This window comes from Eucalyptus grandis, chromosome 3 (assembly GCF_016545825.1).
Source record: "Eucalyptus grandis isolate ANBG69807.140 chromosome 3, ASM1654582v1, whole genome shotgun sequence".
NCBI lineage: Eukaryota > Viridiplantae > Streptophyta > Magnoliopsida > Myrtales > Myrtaceae > Eucalyptus > Eucalyptus grandis.
In genome coordinates this window covers 2,026,634-2,044,155 of record NC_052614.1, presented here as the reverse complement: position 1 = coordinate 2,044,155, position 17,522 = coordinate 2,026,634, and the positions used below count along the sequence as shown (strand labels likewise).

At 37.7% G+C, this 17,522-nt stretch overlaps 3 protein-coding genes across 7 annotated transcripts; 1 reads left to right on the top strand and 2 right to left on the bottom strand.

The window, feature by feature from the left end:
* Positions 1-3,226: 3,226 nt before the first annotated feature.
* Positions 3,227-4,128, bottom strand: LOC104444629 (calmodulin-binding protein 60 C). Its single transcript, XM_039308216.1, has 3 exons — positions 3,814-4,128; positions 3,354-3,514; positions 3,227-3,273 (listed from the first exon to the last, which is right to left on the bottom strand). Exons 1-3 carry the CDS (start codon positions 3,962-3,964, stop codon positions 3,250-3,252), a joined length of 336 nt encoding a protein of 111 aa, XP_039164150.1. The 5' UTR covers positions 3,965-4,128; the 3' UTR covers positions 3,227-3,249.
* A 3,512-nt stretch (positions 4,129-7,640) lies between these two features.
* LOC104429389 (anaphase-promoting complex subunit 4-like) lies at positions 7,641-9,819 on the top strand. Its single transcript, XM_039308568.1, has 5 exons — positions 7,641-7,819; positions 8,493-8,575; positions 8,703-8,746; positions 9,647-9,666; positions 9,778-9,819. Exons 1-5 carry the CDS (start codon positions 7,667-7,669, stop codon positions 9,817-9,819), a joined length of 342 nt encoding a protein of 113 aa, XP_039164502.1. The 5' UTR covers positions 7,641-7,666.
* A 676-nt stretch (positions 9,820-10,495) lies between these two features.
* Positions 10,496-14,547, bottom strand: LOC120291179. Of its 5 annotated transcripts, XR_005549078.1 has the most exons (6): positions 13,974-14,543; positions 13,490-13,542; positions 12,961-13,030; positions 11,862-12,092; positions 10,979-11,042; positions 10,496-10,921 (listed from the first exon to the last, which is right to left on the bottom strand). XR_005549078.1 is itself a non-coding variant. In XM_039308215.1 (5 exons), exons 1-5 carry the CDS (start codon positions 14,034-14,036, stop codon positions 10,767-10,769), a joined length of 405 nt encoding a protein of 134 aa, XP_039164149.1. In that variant the 5' UTR covers positions 14,037-14,547; the 3' UTR covers positions 10,496-10,766. The 5 variants fall into 5 exon arrangements, 3 of the variants coding, with proteins under 3 accessions (XP_039164149.1, XP_039164148.1, XP_039164147.1); XR_005549077.1 differs by having other exon boundaries at positions 10,496-11,042; positions 13,974-14,538; XM_039308215.1 differs by lacking the exon at positions 11,862-12,092 and having other exon boundaries at positions 13,974-14,547.
* Positions 14,548-17,522: the final 2,975 nt, after the last annotated feature.

Here is a 17,522-nt window from a genome sequence, read left to right as displayed (position 1 = left end):
AAGAGAAGGCCAGGAAAATGGGTACGAGAGAACTTAGGGTGCGTTTGGTTTAGTGGTTTAAGCTTATTAGAAAAATGTAAAGTAATTTAGCCTAAAGGACTTTGGATAAATGTAAATGCCTTTTGATAAATTATGCTTTGAGAAGTAATTTTGAGATAAATGTTGTTTGGTAAAAAACATATTTAAAAAATCGGAAATTTGAAGAATGAGTAAGAGTTGTTTTGGAGGAAAAAAATGAGTTCCAACATTTGACCAAATGCTAAAAGTTTAATGTAAGTCCCTACTAATATTGGGCTTTCAACCTTCCTGACGTTGTCTTTTACTTGAAAGTTACTTTAAAATAAATGTTAAACGATTGAGCATTTTTCCAAGGGCTTTAGAGACTAAAAGCCCTTTGAAAATGTTAAACCAAACACACCATGAGGGTTGACAATGCATGCATTCTGGGAAAAGGCTGCGTTACCACTGGATGGCAGCAGTAGGCAAGACTTGTCACATGGGTCTCCATGGATTTGGTCGCAATTCCAATGCATAATAAGCGTAGAATTCAAGTACACTCTTTGAATGGTATGACGTTGCATTCCTTACATGTGATACATCAGAGAACTTTCCTGAAGAAAGATGTCGAAAGAACTAAGGTAGAGAGACACTTTTCAATGAAAAAAAGCAGTCGCTTAAGAAGGCTTTCGACAAAGCTGTTCTATATACAGATGAAGAATATCACCAATGAAATAATACCACCATTTAAGAAAGAATTACCATCATTTCTATCAGGAATAGAATCATCTTCCCTAAAGCGAAGAAAGAACTATGAACAAGCCCGGACTTCGATAGTTGGTTGGTCTAACTCCACGAGTCTGACACCTGTCTTCCTGATGAAGTACCCCCACTGCAGCACCGCCTTTATCTTGAGCCAGCCAATAACACCTCTGCCGGTTCCCCTAACAAAACCATTATCGGATAACGGGGTCTCAGAGAACGGGTCCTTACATGGTGTGTTTTCAGCAAACCATGATTGGATCTCTTCCATCACATGATCGCCTTCAAGAAGAACATTATCATATCCTGCATTGTCCATTTGGCTCGAAGAACTGATCATTTGGCGACGTATAGCATTCTGTAAGTTGATACCAAGGGGCTGTGTTGACAATCCGGCAGTAGTACTATCATGATATCCTGGAGGAATCTGAACATTCGAGCGGTCTGCAGACATGGGCTGATGTGCAGCAGGACGAAAATTTGGTAATTGAACCCGCAATGCCAAAGCCGTTGCACCATTGAGTCCTGAAGAAAGAACTAAACGTTAACGCGGTTCATAAACATAGGCCGACGTAAGCAAAGGTCTACGAGCTTAAAAAAATTCTTTCAATGATTCATCATGAGCCTTTACTATTCTGGTATCACAGAAAGTGCTACTAGTTTTACTTTATTTTTTTCCCTTACCCTGCACATCTTTCTAATTTTTCTTGCCCCTGATCTTTGTAATCTTAACGCGCTTCAATTGACAAGGTCCTTTCTAAAATGACAAAAATGCAAATATAAACATGTTGCCTGTGTGCTCATTACATCTAGTCATATCTACCTAGTGGTAGCATTATCTTGTCAACATTCACTAAGCATCATCTAAGTGAAGGGTTCATGAGTATCCGCCCTCCCCGTCCCCAATCCCCCACTCAAAAAAGGCACATGTTACCACCTAATTTTTTAGTTGCTTTTCAATTGCTTGGACGGAACACATACATGCATACATACGTTATATGTATTGAATGAGGCTCATTTTGCAACAATCACAGCTGGACAAACGAAAGTCTTTATATTAAGTGGAACCCAAAAGGATCAGTTACACAATGCTTTTATATATAAAAGCTCAACAATCAAGTGGAAATTCCAATTTTCATTGTAATTTCACAGGCCACGTCTTTGTATGTGCTTAAAGGAGAGACAGTATTGTGTTCTAGAGAACGTACCTTCAGCAGTGGAGCTCACATTTGCCGGAGGAGCTTCCAGACCAAACGGGGCAGGAAAGATTGGTGGAGCCAAATAACGTTGAACAGGGTTGCGCCTCATTGAATCAGAGAACGTCTCACCATTGAACTCTCTCACATCATTCCAGTTAGTCAAGGCCTTTTTCACAATTGCATCTCCATGTTCCTGGAAAAACACACCTGGTATATTGCTTAAGCTGTACTAATGGAAGTATTTATCTCCATTATTGACAGATTAACATTCTGGCTTCAAGCAACTACTTTTTTGACAAGTAAAGTTGCATTCCAATGGATGAACTTGTATTCAGATTAAGTACGTGAGTGCAGCACAGAGAAAGAAGAACAATATTGAAAGAACCGCAATTTGCTTTATGCCTATATCTGCCACATTTCTCTACCACGTAAAGGTCAGGAGCTCAAAAGATGTAATTTAGAGTACATTCAAGGCGAGGCCCTCATTGTAAAGATACAAAGTTGATCGAGAAAGGACCAGAGAAGAAATAAAGCAGTCATCGATATGTATTGTGCAAGTAATTAAGATCTTGATGGTTATAAACTTGGAAAGTAATGGTCGCAACGGGAATGTGTTAATCGTTTAAACTATAATTTGTTGATGAGTGCCTCAGATTCTCATGGATGAAACCGAATAAAGTGCTGAAAGTGGTCTTTAACTTACTCAATATAGAAGAACACTTAGATTTACAAGGTCACTAACCTTAACTTTGCTTCACAAAGAGCGCAAGCTCAAAATCACTCCATTAGTAGAAAGTCTCTATTATGGATCTAAACATAGCATCTATATTTTTTTTTTATTCTCTCCACGGGAACTTCATTATACTTTTGTGATCGGAAAGAAAAAACAAAACAAAAGAAAAGCAAAGCCTCTAGATGTTCAATTAACTCCTTGTTTCAGGTTTCCAAATCTCTAATCAATTCTAACACCTACTAAGCCACACAGCTACAAGTGAACATCAAAATACTGATTACATAGAAAATATGGGACAACTAATTCGAATTCCCCAAGATGGGGTGTGGCGAGTGAACTGGCTTGACAAAATTGAGTAGGAACTCCTCGGTTACTTACCTTCTCTTGAGCAGAAAGTCGATGAGTAGCAAAATATTCCGTGTCTTTGACTAGGCCGATTGGTTGACCATCAGTGTTGAATACAGCACCATGCTTCGTCACGCCATCGGGATAGTCCAAGTAAAGTTTCCACTTTGTTTCGCAAGTCTTTGCATGGCGTATCAGGCTATCCCACTTCTTCTACGGTATGCTCTTTCCGAGAATCTATGATGAGTGAACACACAGGACTTACATTCTTGGCAGTCAATCAAACCCTAATTGGGAATCATTAACTGAGTGCTTACCTCTCTCAATTTCTCGGGGTCCGTGAACAGTTGCAGTAGAAAGTCTTCCACTTTATATATTCCAGCATCACTCAGTTTTTGGTGAGATTTCCCACCTTTGGCAATGTTCTCCAACCTCCAAACCTCATCGTCAGATGCAGGTGGATGATGTTTCATGTATGCTGTAAAATGAAGAGCACATATACAATAAGGTCCCGGCACTATTAGATTAATTTGTAGAAGCAAACCTCTAGGAGGCTTGCAATCTCTCCCCTGAAACTGATCCAGAGTGTGGACATTTACCAATAACAAACAAACCGATTGCTTCTTATTTATCAGAATTTTTGTTCGAGTTGTAAAGGTCCACACGAAATGAAGCTCTAAATTAAAAAATTGAAGACTGTGGACGTCCAAAATCATGTTTATGTTCAGTCAAATAGGATAAGGTTTATATACTGTAGAAAGACTATGAAGGACCTACCTTCCCCTCTATGTTCCTTGACTTGGAAGGCGTCTGTTTTTGCTTCTCGGATTCGTGTGTTCCCACAACTACCCGTTGCCACCTTAAGCCCTATCCTGAATCTTTTACTCCTATTCCAACTGGAATTGTCAGTAAATATCAGTTCTCCCATCTCCCCAACACCTTCCTTGAGCTTCACTACGAGATCTCCAGCCAAAAGCGGCCTCTTTCCTTCACGTTGTTTAACCACGTGGCTCTCAAACGCTTCTTGGGTCAGTTATCCTCATCGTCTTTGTTGAAGTCACCTTCGAGCACGACGATGTCCAACTTAATGGAGGATTCCAGGCCGATCTAACAACATCCCCTGTATTTGCATTGATCAAGGCAACGGAAATGTGTGCACCCCCCACTCCTTTCTAGTTTCTGTCCATTAAATAGAGAATCGACAGTTTGGTTTGAATTTGAAGCCGTAAGTCTCTCACATCATTCTCTCCCGTAGAATTAGCATTAGCCCTGCATTCTCTCCAGAAACCAACCATCAGAAATAGGAATGTATATAAAAACGGAAAATTGGAAAAGTAACGACAGAGAGACAAAATACCCAACATCTCACTTGGACAGGTCTTACTGCCGAGGAAACTACAAGGATAAATAGACCCGTCGTTTTATTTGTTTAATAATTCTCATTTTAAAAAAAATGAAGTAAAATAAAATAAAATGTTCCACTGGCAAGCTACAAGGATTATGTTCTAAATTGAGCATTGACACTTTGGTGCATGACCGAGTCATTGTGGCATGACACTCATGAGAGCTCGGACCGTTTTGCTTGGGGTGGTAGTGGTAGGTCGGACCATTATTCCCCAAAACATCAACAATGCATAACCTGTCAACACTACACAGAAAGCCTTTCTCAACAGCATCACGAGGGAAGTGCATCCATACCTTGCACGCTGGGGAGAATGAATGTTTCCAAAATCCACTGCTTCCATCTGTTCAAAACCACCAACAGCAGAATTGCCAAAGTTGGAGACATCCAAAAAATGAAGCAGGAGGGATACAAAACCAATCCATTCCATCAAAAGGAGTTGGAAAACCTATGCTGTGGCTCTTTCCTAAAAACAACTTATCAAACACCTTATTGAACTAAGTTCTTCATGCATATTTGAATTCACTATCTTTTACCTAACAGCAGTTGTCTATAAAACTCATATGATCAATCCTAAGCATTTTCATTTTCCCCTTCCATTCCATGTCCATGAAATTTTTTTCATGTGCTTTAGAATGGTTCTGATTTAGCTTTAGGTGATAAAGCCACAGTTGAAACTGTTATTGAGGAGAATGAATGGAGATGGCCTCCAGCAAGGTCTGATGATCTGCTTGAAACTCAGATGGCTTTGTGTGGGTTGATTGCTCCAAACTCTGGCTCTATAGACAATGTGGTATTTACTGGATCATCTAGGGGCTCTTTCTCTATAAAGGAGAGTTCGAAGCTAGTGAGGACATGGGTGAACAAAGTGACTTGGCTTAGGCTTGTATGGTTTATGCCTAATATGACAAAACATGGGTTTAGAACCTGGCTAGTGAGTCGTAATAGGTTGCATAGAAGGATCTCCTGTGTCAAGATATAAGGCTTTCCTATTATAACAAGTTGTTCAAAAGGATCTCCTGTTCTTCCTGTCGAGCAGGGATGCAAGTTGGCCCTAGTAAGCTGACAGTACTGAGTGGAAGGTCCTCACTCAATGGATATAAGTTACTCTATGGATAACAGGTTGATCTTCCCCAAGTGTTCACATTGAGAAGAAGGTTTGGCACCTCAATTTTGTCTGCCCATGTGGGACATTATGCTGTAACAGACTTGTATGGAAATTAGGCCTTCCCATGTTTTTCTTTCCACAGGTTGCACAACAAAATGAATATTTACTTATAGACAAAGGAGATCGTGTGAAGTTTGTGCTCGATGAATGCTGTTAAAACTGTCGGAATGAAGCGATTAGTAAGTTCATTCTATCACTTCATGACATGCAGAGAAACAACTCATATCTTAAGTGTTGATGAAGATATGTCTGTGAAAAAGTAGAAATCTTATAAACTTGTTTATCTTACCAATCTCTGAAAATCATTCTCTGAGCGCATCTGTGGCACTATATCTTTGAGAGCATTCCAGATGCAACTACACCATAAAAATTGATACCATGAACAACTGCTGTCTTGTGGACTTATTCGTAACAAAAAGACAGATAACCCTTGACATTTAAGTTACTTGTACAAATGAATGTCAGATCTAATTACTGTATAAACCATAAATGCCAGACTCATCAAATGCATTCCTTAATCTAACTCGACATAAAAAGTCAACATAAAACTGGAATACAAATTTATCCAGTACTTTGATAACAGAAGCAAATAATGTTGATTAGCTGCTATCTCCAAATGCACCGTCCTGTCAGTGATTTACAGAAAAAGGTATGCACAGGTATTACACTTTGCCGAACAGAAATTTGGATTTATGGCATTAATACTTTGATGAGACAATAGACATGGAAATTCTCCTGCAGAAATCAGTTCATGCAGATATGATACTGCCAACAAACCAAATGAAATATAATCACCTTCGAAAATATTCGGCCCAGTCAGATTTAGCACTCTCCAGCTCTTCTCTGAACTGTCCAGCAAAGAAAGCAAAAGCAAATAATTACATAAGCAAGAGCATCTGTCACGTAATCATCACATTCAAGTTTCACATCACAGGTATCTTCATTTTCCTCCTCCTACGTTCAAAGGGTCATTGACCACATTTTCCAGGATTCAAGGCGACAGTTATGTCCAGGGCACTTCATCGAAAATTTGTATCTTTTTGTGAACCATACTGCCCAATACAACATGAAAAGCCTAGAGCATGTGTTTAGTGCAATTGCTTCCCAGGAAAATCCTAGAACATTCAGCAGGTCATTTTTACCACTCAAGCAATAATTCTCTATACATCTCTTGGCAATTTCTCACGCGGATTACTGTCCAGAAACTGGCCGGAATGTCAGAAATGCATCTAACCACTTCTAATCGAAGAAACAGGAATTGAAATATAATAAGGGCTGTACTTTGCATGTCCAACTTGGCTACTTCACTCATCTTACCATACTCCGCAGATCCTCCTTTGTCAAACAGCAAGTCAAACAGCAACACGGCACAGGATTCATTTCAGCCCCGTTCCATGCTTGACTGCATGAACATCAGCACAAAAGTACAAACGAGATAGGATATTTAGCGACAGGATAGCAAATTAACCTGGTAACGATAACAGCTCACTTGCTAGATAAATGATTTTAACAGAATTCAGCTCAAATAAGGAGGAAGTACTGCAATTGGCCAACATAAATTCACAAAACAGATTTGAGACGATGACATCCGAGGTCATTAGTACTTCGCATTAAAACAACAGCACAAACCCATAAATAAAGAACTGAACGAAAGTGATTTTGAACGGTCATGAGGCAAAAGCTTATCGATGGCGGGCTTTCACCATGTCTCTCATGTCAAGAATCTTCAACTCAAGACCCCTTCATTGAATCTCCCTCAAGTACAGCTAAAACTAACGCAAGATCATCAAACAACGAATCAAGCATTGAAACGTTAAGAGGGAAGAGCGAGCTTACTCGATTGGAGGCAAGCATGGCCTCTTGGGTTGACTTGGTTGACCTGAAGAAGAAGAGGGAGGCAAAGCTCTCTTTGGCTTCCACATGGCTTTTCCCTTCTCCTTTCTGGTGCTCAACGAGAAGCAAGAGAATGTCGGGTTACTGAAAAAGCGCAGCAGAGAGCAGAGAGAGAGAGAGAGAGAGAGAGAGAGAATCAGCCTGCTGTAGAAATTATTGGCATTAGAATGGGTGAGCTCAGGGGTCTTTCAAGATGGCGCTCTTGTTACCTGGGTATTGGTTTGGATGAGACACTGGTGGACAATGCAGTAGAAAAGGCTGGAATGCTGCTTGTACAGGTTGAGCGATTCATAAGGGTGCTCTCATCTGTTGTGCAGCAGGTAGCCTGTTACAATCTTGGTTATGATTTCTCTACGTTTCTTGATACCTTCTGTTTGCTACTCTTTTCCAAAATCTTGCCCGTCTCTCATCGTGCATATCTTTAGTCATGCTAAATTCCTAAATTTTAAACATGGAGTTGAACTACTTGTGGATATAAGACACAAGATCTTGTGTGCTCAGAATGACATATTATTCTAAGCCGAATAACATTTAATATTTGAAATACAAGCGTTTTCGTTGAGATTTTGAAGAAGATATTGTTAGCTGGGCATTTGCACATGACTTGAACCTGTTTAACAAAGTTTCATCTCGCACCTTTTAAGATCATGATGAAATACTGACAATATCACATTGTTATTTGTTGATATATATCATCGTGTATTTGAAGGACCAAAGAGAAATTGCATGACTTTTTTATCTTTGCTTACGGCACCTTGACAACTTAGGGTTTGTTGATACCTTTTCAATTTCGCACATGCTATGCTGGAGACATCAATTCTTTCTTGTTTTAAAATGAAAATATTGCCAGTGTGACCACTGAAATCTAGACAAGCTCAGAATATTGGTAGGATCCTAAATTCTTGAGCCAGCGGTGTAAGCATTTTTTATTGGTTGATAATGTGCATGTTGCTGAAGCTTTTGGTTTTGGTTTTGGTTTTGTGTCTCTTTCAGTTTGCAAATTTCTTCAGCTGGCTTCTGAAATGTATAAAGCAACTTATGTCAGAGCCAAGTGATCAACTTTTAACATACAATAGGTTTGTCTAACTTTTGTCCATCAGATTCAGTCCTTATGGTGAATCCCTATTTACTCTTATGAATTTCGACAGTGAGCTTGTTGTCGTGTTCTTGAAGTTTCTGTATGATCAAGATCCTGTTATGCAGCTTCTGGATCTATCCGAGGCTGATGAAGAAATGGACATTGATTTGTAAGTGATTTCCTCCATCTTGTCCAGTTCCTAATTCTAAGTCATTTACAATATGGCACACAGAACCCCTGAATCTTTAGTTAATATGTGTTCATACCTGATGGAGTCACCAAGTGGACTGTTTGGCATTGCCATATACAGAGCTTCCAGTAGAAATGGCTTGTATACTCCCTGAAAGTTAATTATTTTTCCTCATTTCAGTCGACATTAACTTTACTTGGGCTGAGATGTGACATGTCATTATTTTTGATAGAATGGCTACCCATTGAATTAATAAATTTCTTCTCTTGTGCATCATCTGAAGTTCGGCTCCTACTTGGTGTTCTTAATGAATTTCATTCATCTAATAAGAAAATGTTATTGCCTGGCCCTAGTTATGGAATCATATGTATCATTTAGACATGATGACTGGATTCATAATTTGACATAACCTTCTAATTCCAAGTGTGGGCCATCTCTTCATTCGTTGTATCTGAAATTTGGTGAGGCGATGGCTTGGATACTGTGAAGTGTCGACAGCTTAGTATTGCCTTCATGTACTCTAGCAGCAAATTTTGGTGGCCCTTCACTAGGTGGTGCTATCCATTTGTGTGCCAGAGGATTAAAATATCATGGCGTAATGGACCTTGATCACGCTTTAAATGTCAGAGCGGTATCCTGTCAAGCCTAGTATTCTTTTCATGCACTCTAGTGGCTCACTCATGCCTTTTTGCAATGCGACCAAATTAGTTGCTAAATTCAGAATATCGAAATTGTGAATGACTCCTGGTTTGAGGGTTAGTTCTTCATTTTAAGTCAACTTGCTACTGTCCTCCTAAATACTTCTAAGAGCACAAGAGATGAGGTTGACTCAAGTTAGGGTGCTTTGCTGGGCTTTGACTGTGGTCATTCTTGGTCCAGCATATGTTGCTAATGACAGGGTAACGAGGATTGAAATTGACGGGTTGATTGTCGTTTCTCATTGGACTGGAAAGTCTTTTGAAAATCAAATGTAGTTTCATGCCCTTGTCTGCCTTGATGTTTGATGTCAGGTCAATAAGATGTTTTACATTATTGTTTCAGAGAAACTATGAAGAGAGTCAAAGAATTAGTGCAATTTGGAGGATTTGGGGACAGCAAATATTTGCGAAGGACACTTGAAAAGGAGTTTCAACAGATGGAACACAGGTATCAGCAAAAGAATTGAATGAAATTTAATAGAATCTTGTTCATGCATGGAAGTTCTTACTTGAATGTGTCTTGTTGCTCTTTCATTGTCGATTCTTTGTATTTATGCTATATCTAGATTTTCCGTTCACTAGTGTTTTTCCGCATGCTACCTCAGTGGGGAATATATGAACGCTGGGATAAATCGTTGTTGTCATCTGTCATTTGAAGTGATTGATTTTTTCCCTCCTCCAAGTCTGGTCCTCATTGCTGACGAGTGTACCGAATATGAAATTCTCGATCTCTTTGTATGCATAACAGAGGTTTGAGTATGATGGTCTGGCTCCAAAATGGTTTACGTAAACATTGCAATCCTTCACTTAAAACCTTGTGCTTTGGTTTCACCCAACTCATCGTTTAATTGAGCTGAAAATATTCATTTCTCATTTGGCTAATTTAGGTATCTTGATAATGTCATTTGTCAGTAGATCTTTCTATCCAAATTCCTGTTACAATAAAATTGTAGCTATATTTTATAATTCCTTGTCTGAGTGGCTAGAACCTTGAGACTTTTTTTTCCCCCACTCAAAAAAGGCACCCGTTACCAACTAATTTTTTAGTTGCTTTTGAATAGCTTGGACAGAACACATACATGCATACATACATATGTACATATATTGGCCAAAATGGATAGATTGCATTTAATGAGGCTCATGTCACAATAATCACAGCTGGACAAACAAACGTCTTTATATGATTTGGAGCCCAGAATCATAAGGATCAGGTACACAATGCTTTTATATATTCAAGCTTAAAAATCAAGTGGAAAGTCCCATTTTCATCGTAATTTCACAGGCCACATCTTTGTATATGCTTAAAGGGAGAGACAGTTTTGTGTTCTCTGGCACGTACCTTCAGCAGCGGAGCCCGCATTTGCCAGAGGAGCTTCCGGACCAACTGGAGCAGCAACAATTGGTGGAGCCAAATAACGTTGAACATGGTTGCGATTTTCAGTTTGTCCACCTAAGACTGAAGATGAATATGAGCTTGAGCTATTCTTCTGCATTGAATCAGAAAATGTCTCACCATTGAACTCTCTCACATCATTCCAGTTAGCCAAGGCCTTCATCACGATTGCATCTCCATGTTCCTGGAACAAAAACAATTTGTATATTGCTCAAGCTGGACTAATGGAAGTATTTATTTCCACTATTGACAGGTAAATATTCTGGCTTCAAGCAACTTCTTTTTTCACGAGTAATGTTGCATTCCAATGGATGAACTTGTATTCAGATAAACCACGTAAGAGCAGCACAGGGAAAGAAGAATAAAAATAATATTGAAAGAACCTCAATTCACTTCACGCCCATATCCGCCCATTTCTCCACCAAACGTCAGGTGCTCGGAAGATGTAATAAGAGTACAATCAAGGCAAGGGTCCTCAGGGTAAAGATGCAAAGTTGATTGAGAAAGGGCTAGTGAAGAAATAAAACAAGCATCAACTCGTTCGACTGCTGAAGTGTAAATCGTTCAAACTATAAGATCTTCATATTTAAACTTGGAAGTAACATGTGCAACATGAATGAGTTAATTGTTCAAACTACATTATGATGATTGGTGCCTCAGATTCTAATGGATGAAACCAAATCAACTGCTGAAAGTGGTCTCCAACTTACTCCTGTTTTTGTTATAATTTTAAGCACGGAGTACAGAAGGCCACTTAGATTTAGAAGGTCACTATCCTCAATTTTGCATAGCAAAGAGCGAAAGCTCAAAATCACTCCATTAATAAAAAGTCTCCATTATGGATCTAAACAAAGCATCTAGATTTTCTTTCTATTCTCTCCACAGGCACTACCTATTACTTTTTCTGATAAAAAAAAAAAATGCATCTAGATGTCGAACGCACTCCTCTTTTCAAGTGTCCATATCAGGCTTGACAAAACTCAGTTGGAACTCAGTTACTTACCTTCTCTTGGGCAGAAAGTCGATGAGTAGCAAAAGATACTCTGTCTTTGATTAGGCCGACCAGTTGACCATTGGTGTTGAATACAGCACCATGAAAACTTGGTGTGATATCAATAGCACCTCTGTGCTATGCAGACAATATGAAGAATCTAAAATTGCACTTTTTCTTTTAGTGTGCTTTCTCAAAGCAGATTATCAGAACAAGTTTTACAGCTCCTCTCATGTCCTAGATCTGCAAGTGACGGGAAGGATGGATGTACTTGAGCCTTGAAGAACATGAAGGGGAAAGTTTGAAGGCATTAGTGAGGAAATTAGCCTAGACTGCAACAATTTATCATCTTCTGCAGAGGGCGAAACTTAGCAAAGCATGAAAAATGTATACGTCAAGCTTGCTGTGTCCTTGATGCAGTTGTGTTTTTGTCTTTGTAAATGTCTCTTTAGAAACTATAATTCATCAAGGAATTAAGACAGTTACTGCTGATGTTAAGTGTTTTGAGTAGAAATGGGCAAGTTCATGTTGACTAACTTGACTGTAATCTGGTGGCATGGTTTTGAGTTCTTTTTTTTTTTTTCTTTTTTTTTTTTTTTTTTTTTTTTTCTGGGTAGTATTTTTGTGTTGTCACCGGTAGTGTAGATGCGAAAGATTATGATGTCATGTTGTGATCTGGCACGTGGTGTCATTAGGTTGAAAGTCAACTGATGAATTCATTTCAAGTTATAAGGCTTCCCTACTATAATAGGTTGTGCAAAAGGATCTACCATTCTTCCAGTCGAGCAGGGAAAAAAGTTGGCCCTAGGGCCCTCACTCAAATAATAAAAGTTACTCTAGGAATAAAAGGCTAATGTTCTCCAAGAGTTCGCATTAACAAGAAGGTTTGGCACCTTGATGTCGGCTGTATATGGTGGAAAACGTGCAAAATTTGGGCAAAGTTTGTGCAAGTTCAAGCTCAATGAATGTTCCTCTAAATGAATTAGCTAGCAATGGACTTGTTGGTCAATAAGTTCATTTGGTCACTTCATGACATGCAGATAAACAACTCGTATCCGATGTGTTGACAAAGATATGTCTGAGCCAAACTGGAAAACTCTGTTTATCTTACCAGTTTCTTAGAAGCATTCTCCATTGATTGCATCTCTTGCACTATTTCTTTAACAGCATTCCTGAAGAAACTACACCATAAGAATTGACAACGTGAACAAACTACTGTCTCGTGGACTTAATCGTAGTAAATAGACAAAGATCCATATGTAACATTTTAGTTAAGAGTACACATGAATGTTGCACCTAATAACAGTATAAAAAGATAGATTCCAGACTCAAATGCATTCTTTTAATCTAAGGGAATATATAAAGTCAATGTAGAGATGGAATACATATTTATATGCAGTACATTGATAGCAGAAGCAACTACAGTGAGTTAGCAGCTATCTCCGAATGCACTGTCCTTTCAGTGATCAACAAATGAAATGTTTGTGTAGGTATTACGCTTTTTCAAAAAGAGTCTTGGATTGATGGCATATGATGTCAATGATATCTTTAGCTGACAAGACAATGCACATGGAAATTCACTAGAGGAATCAGTTCATGCAGATAAGATATTGCCAACAAACCAAATGAAATATATTCACCTTTGAAAATATTTGGCCCAGTCAGACTTAGCACGCTCCAGCTCTTCTCTAAACTGTCCAGCAAAGAAGCAAAAGTGAAGAATTACATAAGCAAGAGCCATCTGTCACGTAGTCATCACATTCAAGGTTCACATCACAGGTATCTTCACTTTCCTCCTCCTCCATACAAACGGTCATTGACCACATTTTCCAGGTTTCAAAGCGACAGTTATGTCCAGGGCACTTCATTGAAAATTTGTATCTTTTTGTGATCCATACTGCCCAATGCAACATGAAAAGCCTAAAGCATGTTCTTAGTGCAATTGCTTCACAGGAAAATCCTAGAACTTTCAGCGGGTCATATTTACCACTCAAGAAAAAATTCTCTATACATCTCATGGCAATTTCTCATGCGTCTAACCACTTCTAATTGAAGAGATCAGGAATTGAAATATAATAAGGACTGTATTTTGCATGTCCAAGTTAGCTAGTTTACTCATCTTACCATATTCCGCAGATCCTCCTTTGTCAAACAGCAAGTCAAACAGCAACTCGGCACAGGATTCATTTCAGACCCATTCCATGCTCAACTGCATGAACATCAGCACAAAATTACAAGCGAGATAGGATATTCTAGACAACAGGATGGCAAAGTAACCTGGTAACGATAACAGCTCACTTGCTAGATAAATGATTCTAGCAGAATTCAGCTCGAATAAGGAGGAAGTACAGCGAGTGGCCAATGCGAAATCACCAAACAGATTCGAGACGACGACATTCGAGGTCTTTAGTACTTCGCATCTGAGCAACAGCACAAACCCACCAACAAAGAACTGAACGAAAGCGATTTAGAACGGTCATGAGGCAAAAGCTTATCGATGTATGGCGGGCTTTCACCATATCTCTCATTTCAAGAATCGTCAACTCAAGAACCCTTCATTGAATCTCCCTCAAGTAAAGCTAAAACTAACGCAAGATCATCAAACAGTGAACCAAGCATCGAAACGTTAGGAGGGTAGGGCGAGCTTACTCGATCGGAGGGAAGCATGGCCTCTTGGGTTGACTTGGTTGACCTGAAGAAGAAGAAGAGGGAGGCAAAGCTCTCTTTGGCTTCCACATGGTTTTCCTTCTCTTTTCTGGAGCTCAACAAGAAGCAAGAGAATGTTTGGTTACTGAAAAAGCGCAGCAGAGAGCAGAGAGAGAGAGAGAGAAGAGCAGTTCATCAACGAACTCAAGCTCCTGTAACGAGTGCGTCTCTTTTTTTTTTTTTTTTTATATGTCTGCAGCACATCATTTTCCGCGAAATGTGACTCCATCATGCATTTCCCCGAAACGTTGCCGATTTAGATTTTATTTATTTATTTAAATTTTCTCCGATTTTAGCAATTTGTTCCCGTATCCATATGAAATTGCGTCGACTTTTTTTTTTTTTTTTTATCATCTTCTTTTTCCGGCTTTAGCCAATTAAATAATTAAGCTATTTTTGCCTTCAGCGTGAGTTTGAGGTAAATCTATTCTACCCAATCTTTTATCAATGAGGGACATGCTTGAAATTATGTTAAAGATAAGTGTAATAGAAATTTTAAAACTTATTACGAATGTATAATTGAGTCTTAAAATTTTCAAAAAACGTAATCAAGTCTTAAAATTTGTCAAATTGATGCAATCAAGTCATTCAGTTAACTATGAAAATTAAAAATGCCGACATGTCATTTTTTTTTATTTTCTTTCTCCTACATGACATTTTTTTAAAAATTATTTTTTAAACATATCTTACTTAAATTAGATTAAAAAATAAATAAATGCTAAGGTTTTATTTTAAAAAAGAAGCCGGAGCTCAAAAAAAAAAAAAAAAAAAAAAAGGGCCTTAGATGGGTTGTGGTCGCCGCGATCGTTGTGAAAAATCTGCACAGGAGTGATCATGCATAACCTCCAAAAGCTCCTCATCATCTTGCAGCAATGCCTTCTTCCTCAACATAAATGAAGGAGGACATCTGCACTCTAATGGAGAAATGAACATTGCTGATGATTCTGTCAAGTGAAGATGTTCCTCCTCCATGAAGTGCCCCATTTCTTTCCTTCTGGATGAAATAAATTGCTGCACCAGCCTATAAAACAAACTCAGCCAGCCTCGACAGCCAGAACTCCATTGGTGATCCACCGAGGGAAGGTGCAAATATATATATATTTCTTTTACCCCTTTTAATTTAAAATCTAATGTAAGTAAGATTTGAGGAAGAAAATAATAAAGAATTTCATGTCGGCATTTTTAGTGACGGAGTTAATAGCACTTGATTGCATTAATTTAACAGGTTTTAAGATTTAATTGTATTTTTGAAAGTCTTAGGATTTAATTGCATTTTATAATAAGTTTTAGAATTTTTTTGTAAAGGAAGTTTTAGAAGTTTTATCATCTTAATCTAATCACATCGATTAAAAAAATTCCAATCATTTCCAATCACGTGCTTTCTCTTGTATGTGGCTAATTTTATTATAATAATGAAAAAAAATGAAAATAATAATAATAAGAGTTAATATCATAAAAAATTTCAAAATAATACATACATAATATTTATAATACTTTCCGCTAAATTTTACTATCAAATTAGGTGGATAATACATGACAATTATTGTACCAATTTAAGGTTTTACTATCTATTTGTCACATATATAAGTTTGAGTTTTTTTTTGTATTAATCAAATTTAATAGAAATTAATATATGGTAAATTTATTATAAATGTACTAATTTTGGATTAAATACATATTTGACATAAGTAAAAGCAAGTTCTTATTGTATGCCCAAAACCTCACTAATTGATCTTTACGGTGCTTTCTCTATCAATTAGATCCTTTATCCATATAATAAAGTATCTAGGCATATCTATTTCTTCATATTTTGACTTCTATGAAGTTCCTTTCTTTTCTTTGCTACACTGATAAAAATCGTTTTTGACGATGCATATGTAGAAAGCCTATTTTTCATTCTTCCTCTATGTTGTTTAGAAATCTGGTTCTTTTAGGGTTATAAATGGTTCTTTCTATATCGGTTTTGAGTTTTTTAATCAAAAATTTAATTTTTGGTAAATTTATTGTAGATATATCAGTTTTTAAAATTTTTAATAATCAAAAAATTAATTTAAAATAAATTTATCATATCTATTAGTTTGGGTTTTTCCTTACACTAACCCAAATTATAATAAGACAAAGAATGAGTGTGAATTAGTATAAGGAGGTGGAGTGATAAATTAAAGATTTGCAAACCTAACCGAGTGAAGTGGCGATTTTGTCGACGCCAAAGGCTGCTTGGCTTTATGGTGTACGTGGCCAATCTTGCAGTTCAAGCTTCATCCTCCGACGCGTTTCGTAACACGGTGACGTCAGCAGGTGATGTGAAATATTTCAACAAAGTCCCAAAATTTATTCAAAATTGAAATTGTGCCCATCATCAAATAGAAGATGTGCTTACGAGGACTATTACTAGCAATTTTGCCCGGAGGAATTCCTTCTATAATGGTACTCTAATATGTTATTCATTTTGTCTCTTTTTCAAAAAGAGAAAATTATAAAATTTTCTTTTTCGATAATATAAATTTATTAATGCACTATCGACCCACGTAAACAAACAAACAAGGGCAAGGAGGCCATTCATTTTTTTTTTTTTAAAGTCAAGGGGTTCTAACTTTAATTATACTTTAACACTTACTCTATTTTAACATGCCTCACTTGTAAGGCATGGGAGTTGAAATCAATACCTTCTAAAATGAAATCGTCAAACAATGACCATTTCAAGCGGCTATACATGGGAGGCCATTCGACTTTTTTTATTTTTATTCTTTAAAAAAAAGTCAAGGGAGGTTAAAGTTAAAACTGGACAAAATCTAGAGTTTAGGCTGCTATGGATGCTATTTCTTTAATATTTTATAAGTAATCTTTTCTCTTTGGTCGGCTTTTCAAGGTTGACTATTCTTCCATCTCGTAAAAAATGTGCGCGCGCGAATGACGCCTACTGCTGCAGTCCGAATCCAACCTTAAAGTCTAGGGAATGACCGAATA